Source organism: Pantherophis guttatus, chromosome 6, assembly GCF_059756535.1.
Source record: "Pantherophis guttatus breed Tessera chromosome 6, ASM5975653v1, whole genome shotgun sequence".
In the NCBI taxonomy this organism is placed as follows: Eukaryota; Metazoa; Chordata; class Lepidosauria; order Squamata; family Colubridae; genus Pantherophis; species Pantherophis guttatus.
The window spans coordinates 56,748,819-56,767,429 of NC_142068.1; the positions used below are offsets into that span (position 1 = coordinate 56,748,819).

An 18,611-nucleotide genomic window follows, 5' to 3' on the forward strand; every position below is an offset into this window, starting at 1 on the left:
AGAAGGCTTTGCGCATGCTCGGATGACGGTATGTAAGCGAAGCGAGCGCGGTGCGTGCACATTTGAGAACCGGTAAGGAAGGTAAGTGAATTTCACCCCACTAAAGACTGTAATAAGGACTAAGTTATCAGTTAAATTAAGGGTTAGCACATTAGAAGAGCAAAAATATAGACCAGGGCAGACTTTATTCTATATAATTAATTTTTATTTATTTCCTATCTTTTCTCCAGAAGCCCTAAGCAATATACGCAATACTTCTTTCTCCAAAAGGAACATGTTGGGCTGAAAGAAAGAGTAGGAATAGAAAATCAGAGTAATTTTCCACGGCTAAGAATGGCCTTGAATGTGAGGGTCCCCAGCTATAATCCAATATCTCATTTTATCGCATATGTTCTCCTTCCATTTAAAAGAAAAAAGGTATAAAAGTCAGATTGCAATGCAATTTTGCATTTCTAGATAAGAGATCTGTTTTTTTGAATAACGGCCTTTTTATTATTCTGCATAAGTAGATCACAAAACCAAATCCTTTCTGTACAGAGAAGTATTAATAAGAACATGATTATTTTCCATCCCACCCCCAATTAGTTTTAGTTTTTTGTTACAGTTGATTCAAAATACTTCAGACCAACTTTCACTTTATTACCAGAGTTCCTCTTTTATGCATAAAAGCCGCCTTCATCATTATAAGAATGGCAATCCTAGAAAACCATCAAGGTTTTTATTAAACTCCCCTATAAAAAAAAACCGTCGTTTCTTTAGTGGAAGAGACAAGATCAGGCTCAAGCTCATTTCGCTTTATCTGAAAAATAAGAGAACATTTTAAATTTCTTACTGGATTATTTTAACCACTTGGATCCACTTCTGTACAAAGACATGAGTTACAGAAATCATAGGATGTTGAAATATTACAATTTACATCAAAATCTCACCTTGCTGTCTCTGAATTAGTAATGCAAAAGACAAGACAATTGAGTAGGCAATCAATAATAAAAATCTTGTCTCTTACACTGAAATACTCCCAAATCCTCTGAAATCAATAGAAATGTTTAGGAAAATATAGTAATATGCTACATACTGCACTTAAATCATCTAAAATCATCTAAGTACTTTCCATCCTCCTTTTTTGAAGGAGGTTATATTGGTCCCCTATCTGTTAAATTTCCATCTCTACAAACGTTAAACTTTGGAAATTGTGAACATCTCTGTGCTGGTAATCCTTGATTTACAACTGTTTAGTGGCCCTTTAAAGTTATAACGGCACTGAAAACAGGAACTTATGACTGATTGTCACATGACTGTTGTAGCATTCCCATGGTCACATGATCAAAATTCAGACGCTCGGCAACTGATTCATATTCATGACAGCTGCAGTGTCTCATCACCTTTTGTAACTTTTTGACAAGCAAAGTCAATGGGGAAGCCAGATTCACTTAACAACCGCTTTACTAATTTAACAACTGCAGGGATTCACTTAACAACTGTACAAGAAAGGTTGTAAAATGCGGCAAAGTTCACTTACTTAGCAACAGAAATTTTGGGCTCAATTGTGGTCATAAGTCAAAGACTACCTGTAGTTCAACTCCAATCCTTATAGTTTCTGAGAGCTTGCATCACCATTAAACAAATGGTTTTTTACTTGGAGACCCAGCAAATATAATCCTAATTTTTATTCGTCAGGGTTTATATTTTTTGCTAATTTGCAATGCCATTTACCCCTTTGATCTACCCGATTATTGAAAGTGGCAAAGAAAATGAAACATGCTTATTACCTCTCTTAACTGTGGAGTCCAACTGAATGAAATGGGCAGTATTAACCAACAGAAAAAATATACCAGGAACACTCTCAAAAACATTGATGGTTGTGGTAAAACTCTTCTGCTGCAAAAGATTGTAAGGGCATGTTATTACACAGCATGGGACCGATAAAACTTCAAGATGTCTGGAATTACTGACTTAACAGTACAGATTTTTTTTTTGTAGCTGCTCCCCCAAAACCAGAAAACCATTGATAACCTGGACTCTTAGATGGATACAAGGACACTTTCCACAACTACTTACCGTTAATTATTCTTGTTATTTTGGCTGCCAAGCACTATAGGGAGGATGGAGATACTAAAGTCTAATTGAAAGGAAAGGCAAGGAACTTTCAGCTCTTTGGAAGGGATATTTTTTTATAATAATAATAACAATAACAATAATAATAATAATACCATGTCCAAGAATTTTACATTACACATCAAGAAATTGCAGCTTCCTGTGATAACACCAGCGGAACTGCAAAAAACTGCACTACTCGGAACATCATAATTTTAAGAAGATACTTGGTTGATACCTAGGACGCTGGCAGCAACCCGTATCAACCATTAGCACCACTCAATAGTATTAGTGACACATTTTTAAATGTTCAGTTGACTGAGTTTCATGTTTAATGAATAAAAGAGATGATGATAATAATAATAAAAATAAAAATAAATGTAGGCCAACATTTCTTTTGATGGTTTGCTGCCAAATATTGACAGTTTGATGGGTGGGAGTGGAAAGGTGGACTGCAAAAATACTCTTCCAGATTCAGAGCCCAGTATGACATCCTGAAAGCATGGACATATAAAATATAGAAAGCATTTTAGAAGAACAAACATTTTTTTGTCTCCCTGATTTCACCATTTAAAAGATAGAAGTAATCTTTTAAATCAAGGGAGGGTGCAATTATGGCCCTTTTATGGCTTCTGGACTTCAACTCCCAGAATTCCTGAGCCAAGCATACTGGATCAGGAATTCTGGGAGTTGAAGTCCACAAGTCATAAAGGGGACATCATTGTCCACCTGTTTTAAATGCTTCTTAAATGGTTTAGGAGAATACCATCATGGAAATTGTACCAAGTAGTTAATAGGCGATCAGTGTTTTCTGGATTGCTAATGTTGACAGCTCTTCGCATTGCATCAATCCAAATCTTAATAGAATTAATAGCCCCCGTTTCTGAAAAATTTCCCAGAGCATTCAGGGGTACTTCAGATTCTGTAAACCATATAGAAGACCTTATTTGGTCCTAAATTCTTCTAGACAAGAAGAATCAGCAGCCAGGCTTATTTCAACCAGCTGCTTATTTCACTAAGAAATAATTGGCCAATGTTCAAGATGGGCTAACAGAAGGTTATACTTCCTCTGTTATGATATTATTTCATTATTGATAATGGGTATTTGCTTTTTTCCTGCTTATTTGGTTGAGGAAACCTATTTATCTTACCGATTTATGAGATACACAGTAGTTTCAGAAATAATCATTGGCACGCCAAAGAGTATACCCCTGGATAATGCTGTTTCTCTTACAGCCTATGCAGAAGGGGGAAAAAACAGATATGCATACAAAAGGAAAGTCAGAATCACAATATATTCAAGTCTCTTAAGAGCTTGCATTTTTATTAATCTGGATACCACATTTTTAAAGTTTTTGGCCTTCCAAAGCAAGCATGTCCGATTAATGTGGCATCAGAGGGTGGCCAGTGCTGAGTATTATGGGCAACTTTTTGGAGCTCCTGGATGGCTGGTAGAATTGAAAATCAAAGTAGATGTATCACTAAACTTAATGCATCAGTCAGTTTAGCAAAATGTGAACTAGGAGTTGTACATCTCAATGTTCTCAATGTTAAAGAACCAGTTTTATCCTAACTACAAATCCACTAAAATGCTGCTGAGGCCATCTTTGTCATAATAAGGGCTACCAGAATATGTGTTTCCATTAGATAAGCTATATGTCACAAATGTATAGTATAAGGAAACAATGACTTTGGAACTAAATGAAAAAAAATCACAAGACAAGACAATCCAGTCTTCAAAGCCAGTATGGATTTAACAAATGGACAATTACAATCAAAGCAATTAGTCTTATTTATTATGATTATAAAGCCTGGGAAGCCCCATAAAACAAAGGGCCAAACCAAAAATTTCCCCTTTTGGGGGAGAAACACACCAAATGCATGTTCATAAGGAAATTCTAGTAAATAAATAATGGGGAGAATGCTACTAAATGTAAATGTAAAATACAGAAATTTAGAACAAAAAAAAATAATCATGCTGGATCAGATCAAATGCCTGTCTAATCCAAGAGCCAAATAAAAATCCACAAGCAGGATACAAGCATATTTACATTTTTCCACTTCTATTTCCAGTAGCTCAAATTATCTATTGCCTCCTTTAATAGAAGTAATGAATAGTTGTCATAATAGCTTTTGACAGGCTTTCCTTCTAAATGGCTAATATCCCTGTGATGATTTAATTTAATTGAGCATAGAAGTGTTTAGTTCAAATGGAACAGAACGGGGGAAACCAAGCCAGGGGAAACATATGTTCCTTCACTTACTTTTTTCCCTGCCACTTGAGACATTCCAATAACTTCACCCGTGCTATGCATGACCTTAATCCCATTGTCACGTTCCCAGTTCCTGACTGCGAACACATTGCATGCACAGAGAACACCTGCAGAGAACAGGGGAGGAGATCAGGCTTGGTGAAAAATGTAAACAAGGATTATTAGCCCTAACTCTCAATTCATATGATAACATTTATATTAGCAAAGCAGAACAGTGACTTAAGTTGTGGCGGACATTGTAGAATTAAACACAAAAAGAAATGCATTGTTGCTTAAATTCTGCTGCAATTGTTGGAGTCTCTTCCAGAAATTATGATTTTGATAATCAGTTGATTTATGCAGAAACTGCTGAAGGTTTAGTTTCCAGTGTTTACTTGGCTCATACTGAAACTTCAGTCAAATTGGCATAATTTTCTAGTATTCTAATTTTCTTCATAATTTTCTGCATCAGTTTTAGAAAAAAAATATATGGACGCACCCACAGAGACCCAGAAGAAGCAGTAATATGATGTATGTGATGTACAATAATGCATAAAAAAATAGATGCTAATTATTGGAAATTCTGATAAGCTTACCATGTGACCTTCTGAATTAAATGAAAGCCGCACCCCCTTTTATCAGAATAAACTGGGAATTAAAACAATTGGGAGTTTGAAACTAACGGATGTGTGAACAATCTGTAACTACAATTATTTCAAGGAGAATGGGCTAAATTTATTCCAGATATTTAGGGTAACTATAGGAATGAGAAATCTGAGGCAATGCCTTTGAAATTACGTTATCAATTCTACATAATAGTTAAAGTTTCTTGTCATTGAACTTCAGGAGGAAATCAAAGAAGTTTGGATAAAAGAAGAGCAATCTTTGGGTAGGATAACCAAACAATGGCACTCCCATAAAATGTGCTAAGCCTCTGCCTAAACATGTTTGGCTCTTTATTAATAATAAAAATGGGTTGGACTGGAATCGCTATCTTATATTTTACCAATCAACAGGATTTTTATATCTGAAAGGCTGCAAAAACACTTGAAAACCACCTTCTTGACAAAATTTTATACTTTTATTAAGCAAGGATTAAGATTTAGAGATAAATCCAGTACAAATGATATTACTTCATGTTATTTGGTCTTGCCCTGTTATTGTCACATTTAGGGATAATATGAACAAAATTGTTAATATAATTGGAATGATTGCTTTGTATTAAAAGAACATCTCTAGGAAATATGCCCAGTATTTAGAATCTATTCACAATTTTAAAATGTAATTTTTTTCCTCTAGCATGAGGCTTATTAAATAAATGATAATAAAAAAGCAAAGTGGGACCTCTGTAGCTGATTTCCAGCAATAAATTATTAATATGCAGTGTTTGTCAACATTTAGGTTTTTTTCAAACAAGGACAATTTTTAAACAACATGGTCACATTTTCAAGTTAATATGTTTACAACATAAATATTATATTTGAAAGAATGTTTATACCTGATAAAACACAGCAAAAATTACATAAGATAACACCTGTAACTAATGTTTTAAAGAACTGTAACTCTTTTACTCACCAAAAAAAGCACTTGCCATGAACTTGCTGAAGAAATGCCCTGGAGTATTTAGTGACTTTTTACTCTCTATAACATATTGTGGGAGAGTCTAAAAACAACAGGTTGTGGGAGGAGGGGGTGAAGGGAGACAGGGAAAAGGAGACAGGGTGAGAGAGGTCAATGACATTGTTATTTTGCTTTATTTCATGGGAAAAGGGTGATTTCTTTTCCTTTCTCCTTCATTAGTACATGCTCTCCACGGCACTTTGCTGTTTATCAATCTGGACATGGTGACGTTCATAAGTATATCCTCAGTAAGCCCATATTCATTTTTTTCTGGTCCCCCTTCCACTTAAAAATAAGATCTAAAATAGGATATTAGTCTTTTATTAAGTTTAGTGTGCCTCTTCTGCCCTTTAACTCCTAGTCTTCCAAACCAGAAAACACAACAGTCAAAGTAGCACTGTCCCTTTTAGTGACATCATACCACCATCAGGCCTCCTAAAGCCACAAGAGCAGGGATTGGCAACCTTCTACCACTCAAAGGCCAGAGATCAAGTCTGTAAGCCAATGGCCTCTCCCTCTCTCTCTTGCATGAATATTCTGGCACTAGGAAGACTCTTTGGGGTAAACCTTAAAGACAGGCTTCTTAGAAGAAAGTGAGCCATGGTCAAAGGAAAATGTAAGACTGTGCTCAGAAGAGTCTCAAGGAGCATCTTATGACTTGGGAGTAATTCATAAATACATATACATGGGCTTATAATACCCATCCAAAACATTATTTTTTGTTAATATACAGCAGTGCAGTTATACATCAAGTCTGAGGTAGAATTCCAAACTTATATATATTTTTGGAGGACAATGGGCTGGATGATTTTGGTTGGTGGTCCAGATCCAGCTTCTGAGCTGTAGATTGCTGACTCTTACCATAAAGGCTAGGGGAAAGGAAGGAGCAAGTCAGCTCAGGTCATAAATAGGTTAACTGTTGATAGTTTAAGAAAATCGAACAGCAATCTAGAGGTATTCTGATCAGGTATGAGTCTTAGTCTTAGCCTATGCATGTTTAAAATACTGATATTTTAATTATATATCCTGAAACTAAACAAACATAATAAACTCTACAGACTGTCTTTCTCCCTCATTAGTACATGCTCTCCACGGCATTTTGCTGTTTATCAATGCAGACATGGTAAAAATAAATAGTTAGGCAAAAAAGACTTGAGTCTGGCAACAAGAGATTGGGAATATCAAGCTTTGAAGAGCAGAGACACTACAAAATCTATGGAAAACCATGAACACATACAAATAAACAGCACTAAGTTTAGCTCACATCCCAATGAATAAGCATGATAAATTTAGCCATTACCCATTGAATTTGAACATATGGTTGGAGGCAATTTTAAACAAGGATGCTGAACATAAATTTCCTTCTCATTTAGAAAAAAATGCTGGAAAACCTTTAGATCAGATTACCAGCACTGTCTATAAATTAACAAATAACTCCAAATATGAATCCATGCAACTTTTTCTTGAAAGAAAAGCATAATTAGAAAACAAAAATCAATCAGAAATTGGCAATACATACTCCTATTAAGGCCAAACCTGGGGTGCTTCCAACAGACAGAAATGCCTGTTTCCATGGAAATTTCTGTAAACAAAAAATGTGACACCATGAAAATACACCCATTCTCTACACTGCAAAAAAATCTGTTCCAATCTGCCACATATACTTACATTTTTCTCACCATTCTTCAATGGTCTTTTTACAGAATTCCTGTTTGCCAAACTGAATCCACCAATATATGCATGGAAAACAAACTGTAAAAGTTGAGATTACAAATGCATAATATCAATATGAGTTAATAAATTAATCTAAACAAATTAATAAAAGTGAATGGTTTGGCCAGTACCTGCCGAGAAAACGATGAGAAAAATGTTTTGTATGGCAAGGAAGCAATTGCAGCCTGTGAATAGAAATTTATATGGGAAACACATCTGGACAATATTGCAAAGATACATACCTGCACTAGCAGATCATTTTATAATTTGCTACAGTACCATCATATAGTTCCAGAAGCAGATATCCAGCCCAAATCTAAATTTGCTACTGGCACCACGGATCCCATGTGAGGTAACTGCTCCCAAGTCACTTCACCTCCAGTCAATAGAATTTAAAGAAGCTTGAACTTACCACATCTTCTATTGGTAGCACCACTTTACTCTGCCAGACATATTATTTTACCACTGCCCTTAAAACCATTCAAATGGTATTTTGGCCTCCATATTTTTTGGGATAAGATAAATTAAGACAGGGTTATGGCAACTTACACATCACAATAATCTTAATAAAACTGTGTTCACGCACAATAAAAAACAAAGCAACTCCTACGTTTACAAAGCTGCTTCATCTATAAAGGTAAAGGTTCCCCTCGCACATATGTGCTAGTCGTTCCCGACTCTAGGGGGCGATGCTCATCTCCATTTCAAAGCCAATGAGCCAGCGCTGTCCGAAGACGTCTCCGTGTCATGTGGCCAGCATGACTAAACGCCAAAGGCGCACAGAATGCTCTTACCTTCCCACCAAAGTTGGTCCCTATTTTTCTACTTGCATTTTTTACGTGCTTTCGAACCGCTAGGTTGGCAGAAGCTGGGACAAGTAACTGGAGCTCACCCCGTTACACGGCACTAGGGATTCGAACTGCTGAACTGCCAACCTTTCGATCGACAAGCTCAGCGTCTTAGCCACTGAGCCACCGCATCCCTTCATCTATACACTCATCTATACCTTTATCCCTTCATCTATACACTCATGCAAATCAACATATGTATTTACAATGGGCCTATAATGTTTTGTGTCCACTTTAGAGTACTTGGAGGCTAAATGTGCTTGAGTCCAATCTTGACTACCTTAAAAAAAATTCTTCAATATTTTGAGGTGAAAAAAAGCATTTCACAATTATATAAAATATATATCATATGAAATATATATGAAAATGCTTTAAAGTACTTTCCCAATATGTACTAATGAATAATATGTACTAATGTACATATTATTAGTACATCTGTACATATGTACTAATAAATAATGCTGTCAGCCCTCAGGTCCTTTTTTTATCTCACTTCTTCTTTCATCTAAGCAGTTTATTTTATTTTCCCTCCCACCAAATTCTATTCCTCATTTATGTTTGTTGATTTCATGAGCCTCTCCCCGTCATGTTTTCTTCTTCTTTCCATCTATAAACATTTTGTGCTATGTGATTATCACTGGGCTGCTTAGGAGGAAATGGAATCTTTTCTTAAAAAATGTTGTATCCTGTGAATCGAAGGTGACTCAGAAATTGCCAGTATCTCCCTCTTTTGTGTGGCCAATTTGGATTATACTGGTGCAAAGACCAGTTTGCTCTCCAGAAATTGTCAGCAGTATGTGTTATCTCTGCACTGAAACACTGCATGCAAATTATATTGACTAATTTGAGCCCAATTAAAAAATGGAATTAGTACAATGGTATCAAGATTTATATTTTTATTCATTTTAAAACTCCAATACATATATTCTGAAAACTTTCATTGTTACTCACCAATGAAGCAGAAATACACACAAAACCTTTGAAAGAATGAAAGAAAACTGTGCAGTTAGCAAATTTGTTGAACAAGTCCATCGAAGGGAGTGATAGAAATATAAAAATTACAACATATACAGTAATGATAAATTAGGCACTACAGGTAGTCCTCAACTTACAACCATAATTGAGCCCAGAATTTATGTTGCTAAGTGAGATATTTGTTAAGTGAGTTTTGTCCCATTCTACGACTCTTTTTGCCAGAGTTGTTAAGTGAATCACTGCAGTTGTTAAATTAGTAAAACGGTTGTTAAGTGAATCTGGTTTCCCCATTGACTTTGCTTGCCAGAAGGTCACAAAAGGGGATCACATGACTCCAGGATACCTGCAACTGTCATAAATACGAACCAATTACCAAGCATCTGAATATAAATCACGTGACCATGGGATGCTGCTATGATCATTAGTGTGAAAAATGGTCGTAAGTCACTTTTTTCAGTGCCGTTGTAACTTCGAACAGTCACTAAATGAACTGTTGTAAATCGAGGACTACCTGTATGTAGAATAAAAAACATGGAATTATGGAACCTTTTGGGGTTTTTTGAGTTTTATACTTCATTACTTTAGAAAATTACTGATGCTAAATAAGCAATGGAAGTTTTAGAGGTTGTCAGTTATTTAAAAGAAGGCAAAATTGTACTCTAGGAATTAATTGCTTCAATAATGCAACAGATTTTCGATTAATTTTCTTCTCATTCCTACATGCTGAAAGCAAGTCCTAACAAGACAAATATTGCTAAGCTCAAAGATTTAAAAATTGACAATGAAGCCTTAAAAATCATGGAGTGGGCTATTTTTTTAATTATGATATTGTTAATGTATAATAATAATTATGGCACTTAAGAAGACATATTTGATTATTTACTTTAGATATCTACTTAAACCATGCAACTTGTTCAACTACGATCTACTAAATAAACTGCAACCATCAGAGTCGACACAATAAGCTAAGCCACAATCTTTGTTTACCAACTATAATGGCTGACTGCATGCAACACATTAAGCCCAAATTAAGCAAACTACATTAAAATTTAGCATGATTTATAATGCTAGTCTGCATCTGTTGGAATATATTCACTTCACATACTCATCAACTCACAATCAACAATAAAAACAAATGTATAAATTAATATTGAGATCATATTCTAACATGCTTTCCAGGAATACAAGAAAATAAATGCAGGCTATGGATGATCTCCATTAATAACAGTAATAATAACTTTTATATGACAATTGATTTTCCTTCCTGTTATTATTCATCAGTTTATCAGTACTAATAACAGTGTGAGGAAGTAATTAAGGTGGGGGGCTATAAATCGGAAGACTTAGATTGAAATCCATCATCAATCACAGAGCTCCAAAGCTACTGCTGGACCCTTCATTTCCAACGTCCCCACCCACTGCACAGGATGGTGGTTAAGAGATAAAATAAGAAGGGGTTTATATACAGTTCCTTGAGTTTCTGAATGAAAGGTGGGTGATCAAACAAGTAAACAATTATGTAAAAACCTGACTTCAAATTGCAATAAAATGATATTTGAAACTGACCTCCTCCTCTAAAGTAGAATGGAATTGTATCACCAGTGCTGGAATTCACGCAGCTCTGAAGAAAGAAAAATACATACATAATCCCAAAGAATTATGGGACATCTCTACTAAAAAATGAAAAGAACAAGTTAAAATAATTCTTAAATGTAATAGGAAAACTCACCAGACTTATTTTCCAGGCATCTCTGACCTAAAACATTGGAAAGGAGTATTTTAGAAATAGGTCAGGTACTATTTTATAGCTGAATATGTATTGTGGAATGGCTTAGCTTTTCAAGAACCACTGATGGGGTTATTTAAAATGTTTTGGGTTTTTTTGTCCTTCGATGATGCTTTTGCACATAATTTGCCATATTATAACCCATATCCTAGATCACTTTTTTTTTAATCTGGCAGCTTCATTCAAGTTGTATTTCAACTCATCTAAAGAAATTGTGACATTTAAATCATAGGATCATAAAATATAGATATATATGATACCTAGAAGTAATAAGGTTCTGTAAGTTCAGAACTAATTAAAATTGGCTTGTCATGAATGAATTCTGGGTTGGTACTCAAAGTTTGTTCACTTCACTTGTTAGCGTCTTTAGATAAATTTCTTGTGTTTTAAACCTAAGATTCTTATTTATTCAAAGTGTGGCTGTCATGGGACAGGGGTAATTATTGATGTCACACTAGAAATGTGTTCAGTAGTATCAATGCATGACTACTTTACAGATAACATCACATGAACAAAGGCAGTATTTAGTCCTCACTTGGGAGTTGGGATCAGAATGAAGACAGTTACGAAATCAGTTCCTCTCTCCATGCCTCAAGTTTCAGCCTACATATCAGGGCACAGCAATGAGAAACCTAATCATTTTTGCACCCTAGAATGCACACCGTAATATACAAATATGTTCAAAATATCATTGTACCTTTTTATCTTGTGAAGACGTTACATTTTCTCCAGTATTCAGTAAAAGATCTCTTGATGCATTAATGTCCGCCTGCATTTAGAAGAAAAATGGAATTAAACTGGTTTTTTTTTCTATAAATAAGCATTTTTTTTCTTGTGATGTTATTTTTTTTCCACAGAGTGTTTTGTGACACAAAATACATTCAACCAGTGTTGGGCATGGTTTTTCTCTACTCCACTCTTCACAGTGGACGGTGAAAGGACAAACTCAGAGCAGCTTCTAGGACACAAATAGATCCAGAAGAAAGCATCAGGGGCTTGTCTCTCTTTCCCAGAGCTGCTGCTCCAATCCAGTGGTGAAATGTATAATTTGTTACTACCGGTTCTGTGAACGTGGCTTGGTGGGGTTAATGTGACTGGGTGGGTGTGGCCAACTTTTTTCTTTTCTTTTTTTTTACTTTTAAAATTTTTTTTCTACAACAGGGGTTTTTGCTACCAGGTTTCCGAACCACCTGCTGTCATTGCTACTGGATCGGGCTATCCGGTCCAAACCAGGAGCATTTCACCCCTGCTCCAATCTGATCTGCAAGACTTTTCAAGGGGAGGAAGAATGTCAGGAGTCCAGATCAGTAATCTACTATAGCATATTCTTTCCAGTCCCAAACCATTTATGTATTCATGCAGAGAACCTATTTCAATCTTCCTTAAATATATTGACTATGAATCAAACAGCACTATTTCTTTCCCACTGGTGGTTGGATATATATCCTGGCTAGAAGAAAAACACACATAAACCCTACGAAGAAGTAAGAAAATTGATACTGTGCCTTTACAGGGAGGATATGGGTGTGGCCTACTGATGACAGCTAACGAGCTAGAAATGGATCTATTTAGGTCTCCCACCTAGCAGTGAGAGCTTGCTAGGTGTTAGAAAAGAAAAAAAGCCCAGAACAGAGTAGATGAGATTCTACTAAGCTGGAGCTACAAAAAAACCTTGGCTACGTAGGGAAAACCTGGCTAGAAGAAAAACACACATAAACCCTACGAAGAAGTAAGAAAATTGATACTATGCCTTTACAGGGAGGATATGGGTGTGGCCTACTGATGACAGTAACGAGCTAGAAATGAATCTATTTAGGTCTCCCACCTAGCAGTGAGAGCTTGCTAGGTGTTAGAAAAGAAAAAAGCCCAGAACAGAGTAGATGAGATTCTACTGAGCTGGAGCTACAAAAAAACCTTGGCTACGTAGGGAAAACCTGGCTAGAAGAAAAACACACATAAACCCTATGAAGAAGTAAGAAAATTGATATATATATATATTTATATATAGATAAAATAGAAAACGCTGAAGTACCTGTATCTTTTGACTGATAAGTGCAAGGAGCCTCAAAGCTAAAAGCAAGCAGAATTGCTCTTTTTGGCGACAGCCTGAATTTGGTGCAATGCAGTGGTTCGCTCTGTGTATCGCAGGCCAACACACATGGGTAAATTCTTTCTTTCAAATATTTGTTATTACACATAACAAAAATTGGAAATTATTTTTTTTCTTTAAAATAATATTACTGTGACTGAAAACTTGTGGGAAAATAACAAGCATGTTACATTAACGATCATTTTTATGCAAGCTGCCTGATTTTATTCTTCCATCTACATGGCCCTTGTGGTTGTATTTTGTATGTTGTCTGAATCAAGAAAATGTTACGCACTATTAAGGTTCTTTGTCTTAATGATACAGTCTGAAACTGTGGCTTGCACTTGACTTATTTGATCTAGCTTTGGTTTAGCATTATAGCCAGTCTCAAACTAATGGTTAATTTATGGCTCTTGTTGCTCCAGGGAAATGAAACAGGTTACAGGAATGGCTACAAATTGTTTCAGAAGCTATATTTCACTACTCCACTTTCAAAATTTATTCTTCCATTTACCCACGCATGCAAGGAAGTTTTTTGTTTTTTTAAAGGGTTAGAAAAACATTCATTTTCCCCACATCCTTTATATAGTAGCTCTGATGCCGAACAAAATATTAATTGCCTTGATTTGAGTTTGGAGGAAAAAAACAAACAGACAAAGTAATGTTGCTCAGTTAGCTACCTTAAAATAGCCAAGAAGAAAAGACCAGGCTGCAGCTGATGCAGCGTCTAGAGCATGGGTGTCAAACTCAATTGTGTCATGTGACGTATCACAATGTAATGCAATGTTTTTTTTCCTTTGAGGAGCCAAGGTAGGCATGGCTTGCGTGTGACGCATTAGGCCCAAGGGTCACAAGTTTGACACCCCTGATCTAAAAGTAATCGTCAATCTGAGATCACAATTGGGACTTGCACTCCATCATTAAGCTCTGTGACTGCAATTTACATTTTACTTGTTCATTCACTATTCACTTGCTTATCGTAAGTCAGTTGTAAAACACACAAATGTGACTGTGAGATGCTGTGATGGTCATAAATCCGAAGATTGATCACAAAGCTGTCATTTATTCAATTTCTATAGCCAGCCATCTCAATCCAATCAACTCTTTTTTTAGCATGATTTCAAATGGTTGCTAAATAAGGCAATCAGTAAACAAGGACTACCTGTAAATTTTTAATGTCATATGAACATGCTCACAGAAATCTTTATAGCTTACTTTCAAGTTTCAATATCCTTACCCTTAGGTTCCTTACCTCACGTGTAAATACGACGAAGGGGTCTAAAATTTCTATCCATTGCTTCAACCTTTCGTAAAAAGTCTAAAGAAAGACATTTAAAAGATACCTGAGCTTGAATATATTTTTGCACTGATACTTAAATTAGTCAAAATTGCCCAATAACATAAATCCAGTAGTTTTATCCACACATCAAAGCCAAAGTTGCTCTCCATTACCCCAAACCTGTGCTTTTTTGATTAAACAAGATACCTGGCATAGTCAAGTCATCCATCAAAAGCATATCCCACAACCCTTTGAAACTTCATGATTGATCTTTCTGGTATGTGATTCATGGAAACTCAATAACTCAAATAAAGGATCACATCGTTTTGACAAGAAAAATCAACTGGGGGACGGGTGTATGGGACTAAAATATTCTTTCATCCTCACCTGTTTTGCAAGCATGGGGAAATGGGTTGTTTTTAATGGGAAAATATTAAGCTTATCAACTTTTATTATAGTGTTACTTACAAAAACAAGGTCATATAAAAGTCATTTCTATTAAGCCACACCTGTTCTACAATTCTAGTAGACTTACTGAAAATCAACTGGGCAAGGAGAACGCCAAATGTTGGACTGTTATCCAGAGGGTAACCCAGAGCTTAGAATACAATTCTTTCAGAGTTGAAGGCATACAGCCTCTATTTCTTTCTCCTATTGTCTCGATAGTGGGCAACACAGAAAAACTGAGTACATTTCAGGATTCCTATAGTACAACCCAAAGGATTATTTGTTTTGTTTTTCTCACCCTTAATGTTGTATAGGTTTCACTTAAGAGCAAACAGAACAGATCCAGAAACCATTCCCTTTCCTTCTGCTTTCAAATATTTGCAGTAGAGGGCCAAGAACTCTGCAAAGCAGTTTAAAATAAACTGTATGGGTCTCAGGACCAATTTTCAGATACAATCAAAGAGTATTCCTTTTCTTTAGGGCAATGAGATTATGCCCACTCAAAAAAGATAGAGGACAGTTGAAAGACTTTGTGGCTGTAGTCATACAAATGCCATTTAATCCAGATATCCAGGGTGTGATACTATATCCATTAAAAAGCATGTAAGCTCCATTGAAATCAACAAGGCTTACTTCCGAGTAGATTTTAGGAAAGAACACATTTAATATATCTAGCGTGCTCTCATTTATTACACTATGTTTTTATCACACTGGGCTTAATAATTTGCTGAGTGTTCTGGAATGGGAATGTCATACTTCTTGCTGTGCTGCTTTTCCTTCCTTGTTTTAAAACCTAGTTTGTGTATTTTGCCGGATCGAAGAAATAACTCTTTCCACCTCACCCGCCGGTTTTTCCTGCCTCTCAACTTCCACGGCTGCAGGGCGAGGGCGAAGCCATTTAGTCCTTCGATCGCCCTTTTCCACACGCCAGCCGAGGGCAAAGCCTCGCTTCCCCCCCACCCACAATTCCCGCCCGGCTCATCTTTTCACTTCCAGGCTGCACTAGAAAAGTTGATCCCCGCCCCTTTGCGACCGCGGCATAACGCTTTACAGTGATCCGTACTTGACCCTCGTTTCTCCAAAACTGCAAATTCAAATCCATGATGCTCGGATGGTCGCGCCGGAAAGCGGCTGGTTCCGGAAAACGTCGGCAAAATCACCCACCCACCCGTGGAGAGCTTTTCGCGATTGCGGGATCATCCCCTCCCTCGCCTTTGACGTCATTCATGCTCACCGCTGCTCGTTTGTTCCTCGGACGCCGATTTGATTTTCAAAGGGTTTTTCAAACACTCCCATTTTCACCCGAAAAACTCGAATCCCCGTGGAAAGATTCTCCCCCGTTTCTCGGGAAAAGGGGGGATGGCAAGTGCAGAGTCGCAAAATATGTGGAACGGAGTGACAGTCCTCCCTACTTCAAGGCTAGGAATAAATATAGGAACACCCCAAATGCAACACGCTTTTGCACTTAGTTTTTCAAATCAAAACAATTGCAGTCATTATCAAAACTGCAGTTGGCCTGTCAATGAACGGATAGGAAGTTTTAGCCTGGGTTCGCGTAACTTAAGGGACTGGGCAACTGATCTAATGCACGCGTTGTGTGAATCTGGCACGCGACGCGATGACGACCGTGTGCTGTGCGAAGCGAACGTTTCTGGCTCGGATCAAACTGCGCGCTTACTGGCTCATAGCGCGAATCGTGCAGTACGTTTGCATCGGGCTAACTACGACGTGGGTAACCCACCTGCGTCAATTCCCGCAATACGCTGAATTAGAAGGGAATCAAAGAGCTGGATTTCCAGTCTAGCTAGCCAGATAGATGACTGTTGTGCCGCCCCAGGCGAAAGACAAAATATATTTTTTTAAAAAAAAGCTTTCCTTTGAAAATGACAGAATCTGCAATTTTTACAAACCGAATAATAAATCGTATATGAAACACACCAAATCTGGATATTTTGTATTGAGCTAATTCAGTCAAATCAAGCACTTTCTCAATATCACCCAGATGCAAATGTCATTCTCATAGTTGAATCTCTATCATATTTGTTAAAATTTGTATGCTGCCAAATCACCACAGCATTGGTATGTTGCCAAATCTTATGTTCTGGGTGATTTGCCAGAAAATCAAATTCAGAGACTCACTTATGTTTTTCCCTATTTTGCATATCTAGAGTGTGCTGATAAGAATATGATGATGATCTTGCTACCAAAAATACACAAAAAACCCCCCTCCTATGTTCTGGAGAGTGTCATGTTTCAGAATGAGAAATGTCACAGAGTACTTCCTTCAGGATATTCAATGACAGGAAATGGCTTATGCAACTTCACAGCTATTCAGAAGTAATTACATCAAGTCAAATGAATAATAAATAATAATAAACCTGTATACTGAATATATAATCTTTCCAAGCAATTTTCTTGTGCGGAGTTAAGGGTACAGAAGCATTTTCAAGGGTATAGCCAAGTAATTCAGTCAAGGATTAATCAGAAGCGTGAAAATGAATGTACGTTATTGTGCACATAAGCACTATCCCAGCTTGTGAGTGCAGAAACAGATGTGACCAATCATGCAATTTTATTTATTCCTTTTTCAAGATGTCCATGTGCTCAAAAGGCTTATAACTCGGCCCTCATCAGGCCATTAATCATCCAGAAAAATATATATCTGGTTTTCCAACAGAATGTCCTCACCCACCTCTATGATAACTATAGACCTTCCATTAGTGCCTACCAGATTTCATGCCCTTGTTTAAAAAAAAATGTTTTAATCTTGAAAAAATGGGGGTGGGTATAAATTAGAAACTAGAATGTTGAGCAAGACATAATTTCCAAGAATCCTTTTAAATTCTAGAACTATTCAAAATATTCATTTTCTGAGGAAAAAATGAATCTATTGCTGTGTTAGGACACTGACCTAAAAGGATGAGATGGCAGAAAGCATTGATTGTGTTTGACCTGGGGGGGGGGAGGATGGCCAGCTCAAAATTACTCGTGTCAAGGGTGCCTGGGTTGGCTCCAGTGCTCTGCCAGTGAAAACGGGCTCCTGAGGTCTGTTTTCAGCTGCGACGGCCTCCTGCAACAGTCAGCGAAAATGGGCCTTGAGTTTGACACCCCTGTGCTAGAAGAATTTTACCAGTTTGTTTTCTTATATAACAGGGCTTTGTGGTTAGTCACACCATCATGCCATTCCCCCTTATAAAAAAAAAAAAAGATATAATAAGCTTTCAATTCAAAATACCAGAGAAATCCCAATTTAAAACTCAACTGGATCACAGAGCTCATTGGATAACAATGGGCAAAGTACCAACCTCTTTAACAAATAAGAGAACAGAATAACAAAATTGGAAGGGACCTTGGAGGTCTTTTAGTCCAACCTCCTACTCAAGCAGGAAATCCTATACCATATCAGACAAATGGTTGTCCAGTCTCTTAAAAAAGAGCACCCACAACTTCTGGAGGCAAGTCATTCCACTGATTAATTGTTCTGCCAGGAAATTTCTCTTTAGTTTTC

General features: G+C 36.8%; 1 protein-coding gene across 2 annotated transcripts; it reads right to left on the reverse strand.

The window, feature by feature from the left end:
* Positions 1-468: 468 nt before the first annotated feature.
* Positions 469-16,322, reverse strand: SFXN4 (sideroflexin 4). 2 transcript variants are annotated; one of them, XR_015728667.1, is made up of 15 exons: positions 16,167-16,315; positions 14,630-14,695; positions 11,986-12,057; positions 11,232-11,258; positions 11,069-11,123; positions 9,479-9,504; positions 7,811-7,864; positions 7,635-7,718; positions 7,486-7,548; positions 5,922-6,009; positions 4,359-4,474; positions 3,246-3,331; positions 2,059-2,119; positions 1,770-1,878; positions 469-799 (listed from the first exon to the last, which is right to left on the reverse strand). XR_015728667.1 is itself a non-coding variant. In XM_034440256.3 (14 exons), exons 1-14 carry the CDS (start codon positions 16,203-16,205, stop codon positions 722-724), a joined length of 963 nt encoding a protein of 320 aa, XP_034296147.2. In that variant the 5' UTR covers positions 16,206-16,322; the 3' UTR covers positions 469-721. The 2 variants fall into 2 exon arrangements, 1 of the variants encoding a protein (XP_034296147.2); XM_034440256.3 differs by lacking the exon at positions 2,059-2,119 and having other exon boundaries at positions 16,167-16,322.
* Positions 16,323-18,611: the final 2,289 nt, after the last annotated feature.

Bases quoted from the DNA above. Each gene is read 5' to 3' on its own strand.
- SFXN4 (XM_034440256.3), bottom strand. From the start codon at position 16,205: ATGGATTTGAATTTGCAGTTTTGGAGAAACGAGGGTCAA. The intron at 9,505-11,068 runs GTCAGTTTCAAA...ATTCTTTCAAAG, and splicing joins ATTCTACTTTAGAGGAGGAG to GTTTTGTGTGTATTTCTGCT. The intron at 7,549-7,634 runs GTAAGTATATGT...TTTTGTTTACAG, and splicing joins TGAAGAATGGTGAGAAAAAT to AAATTTCCATGGAAACAGGC.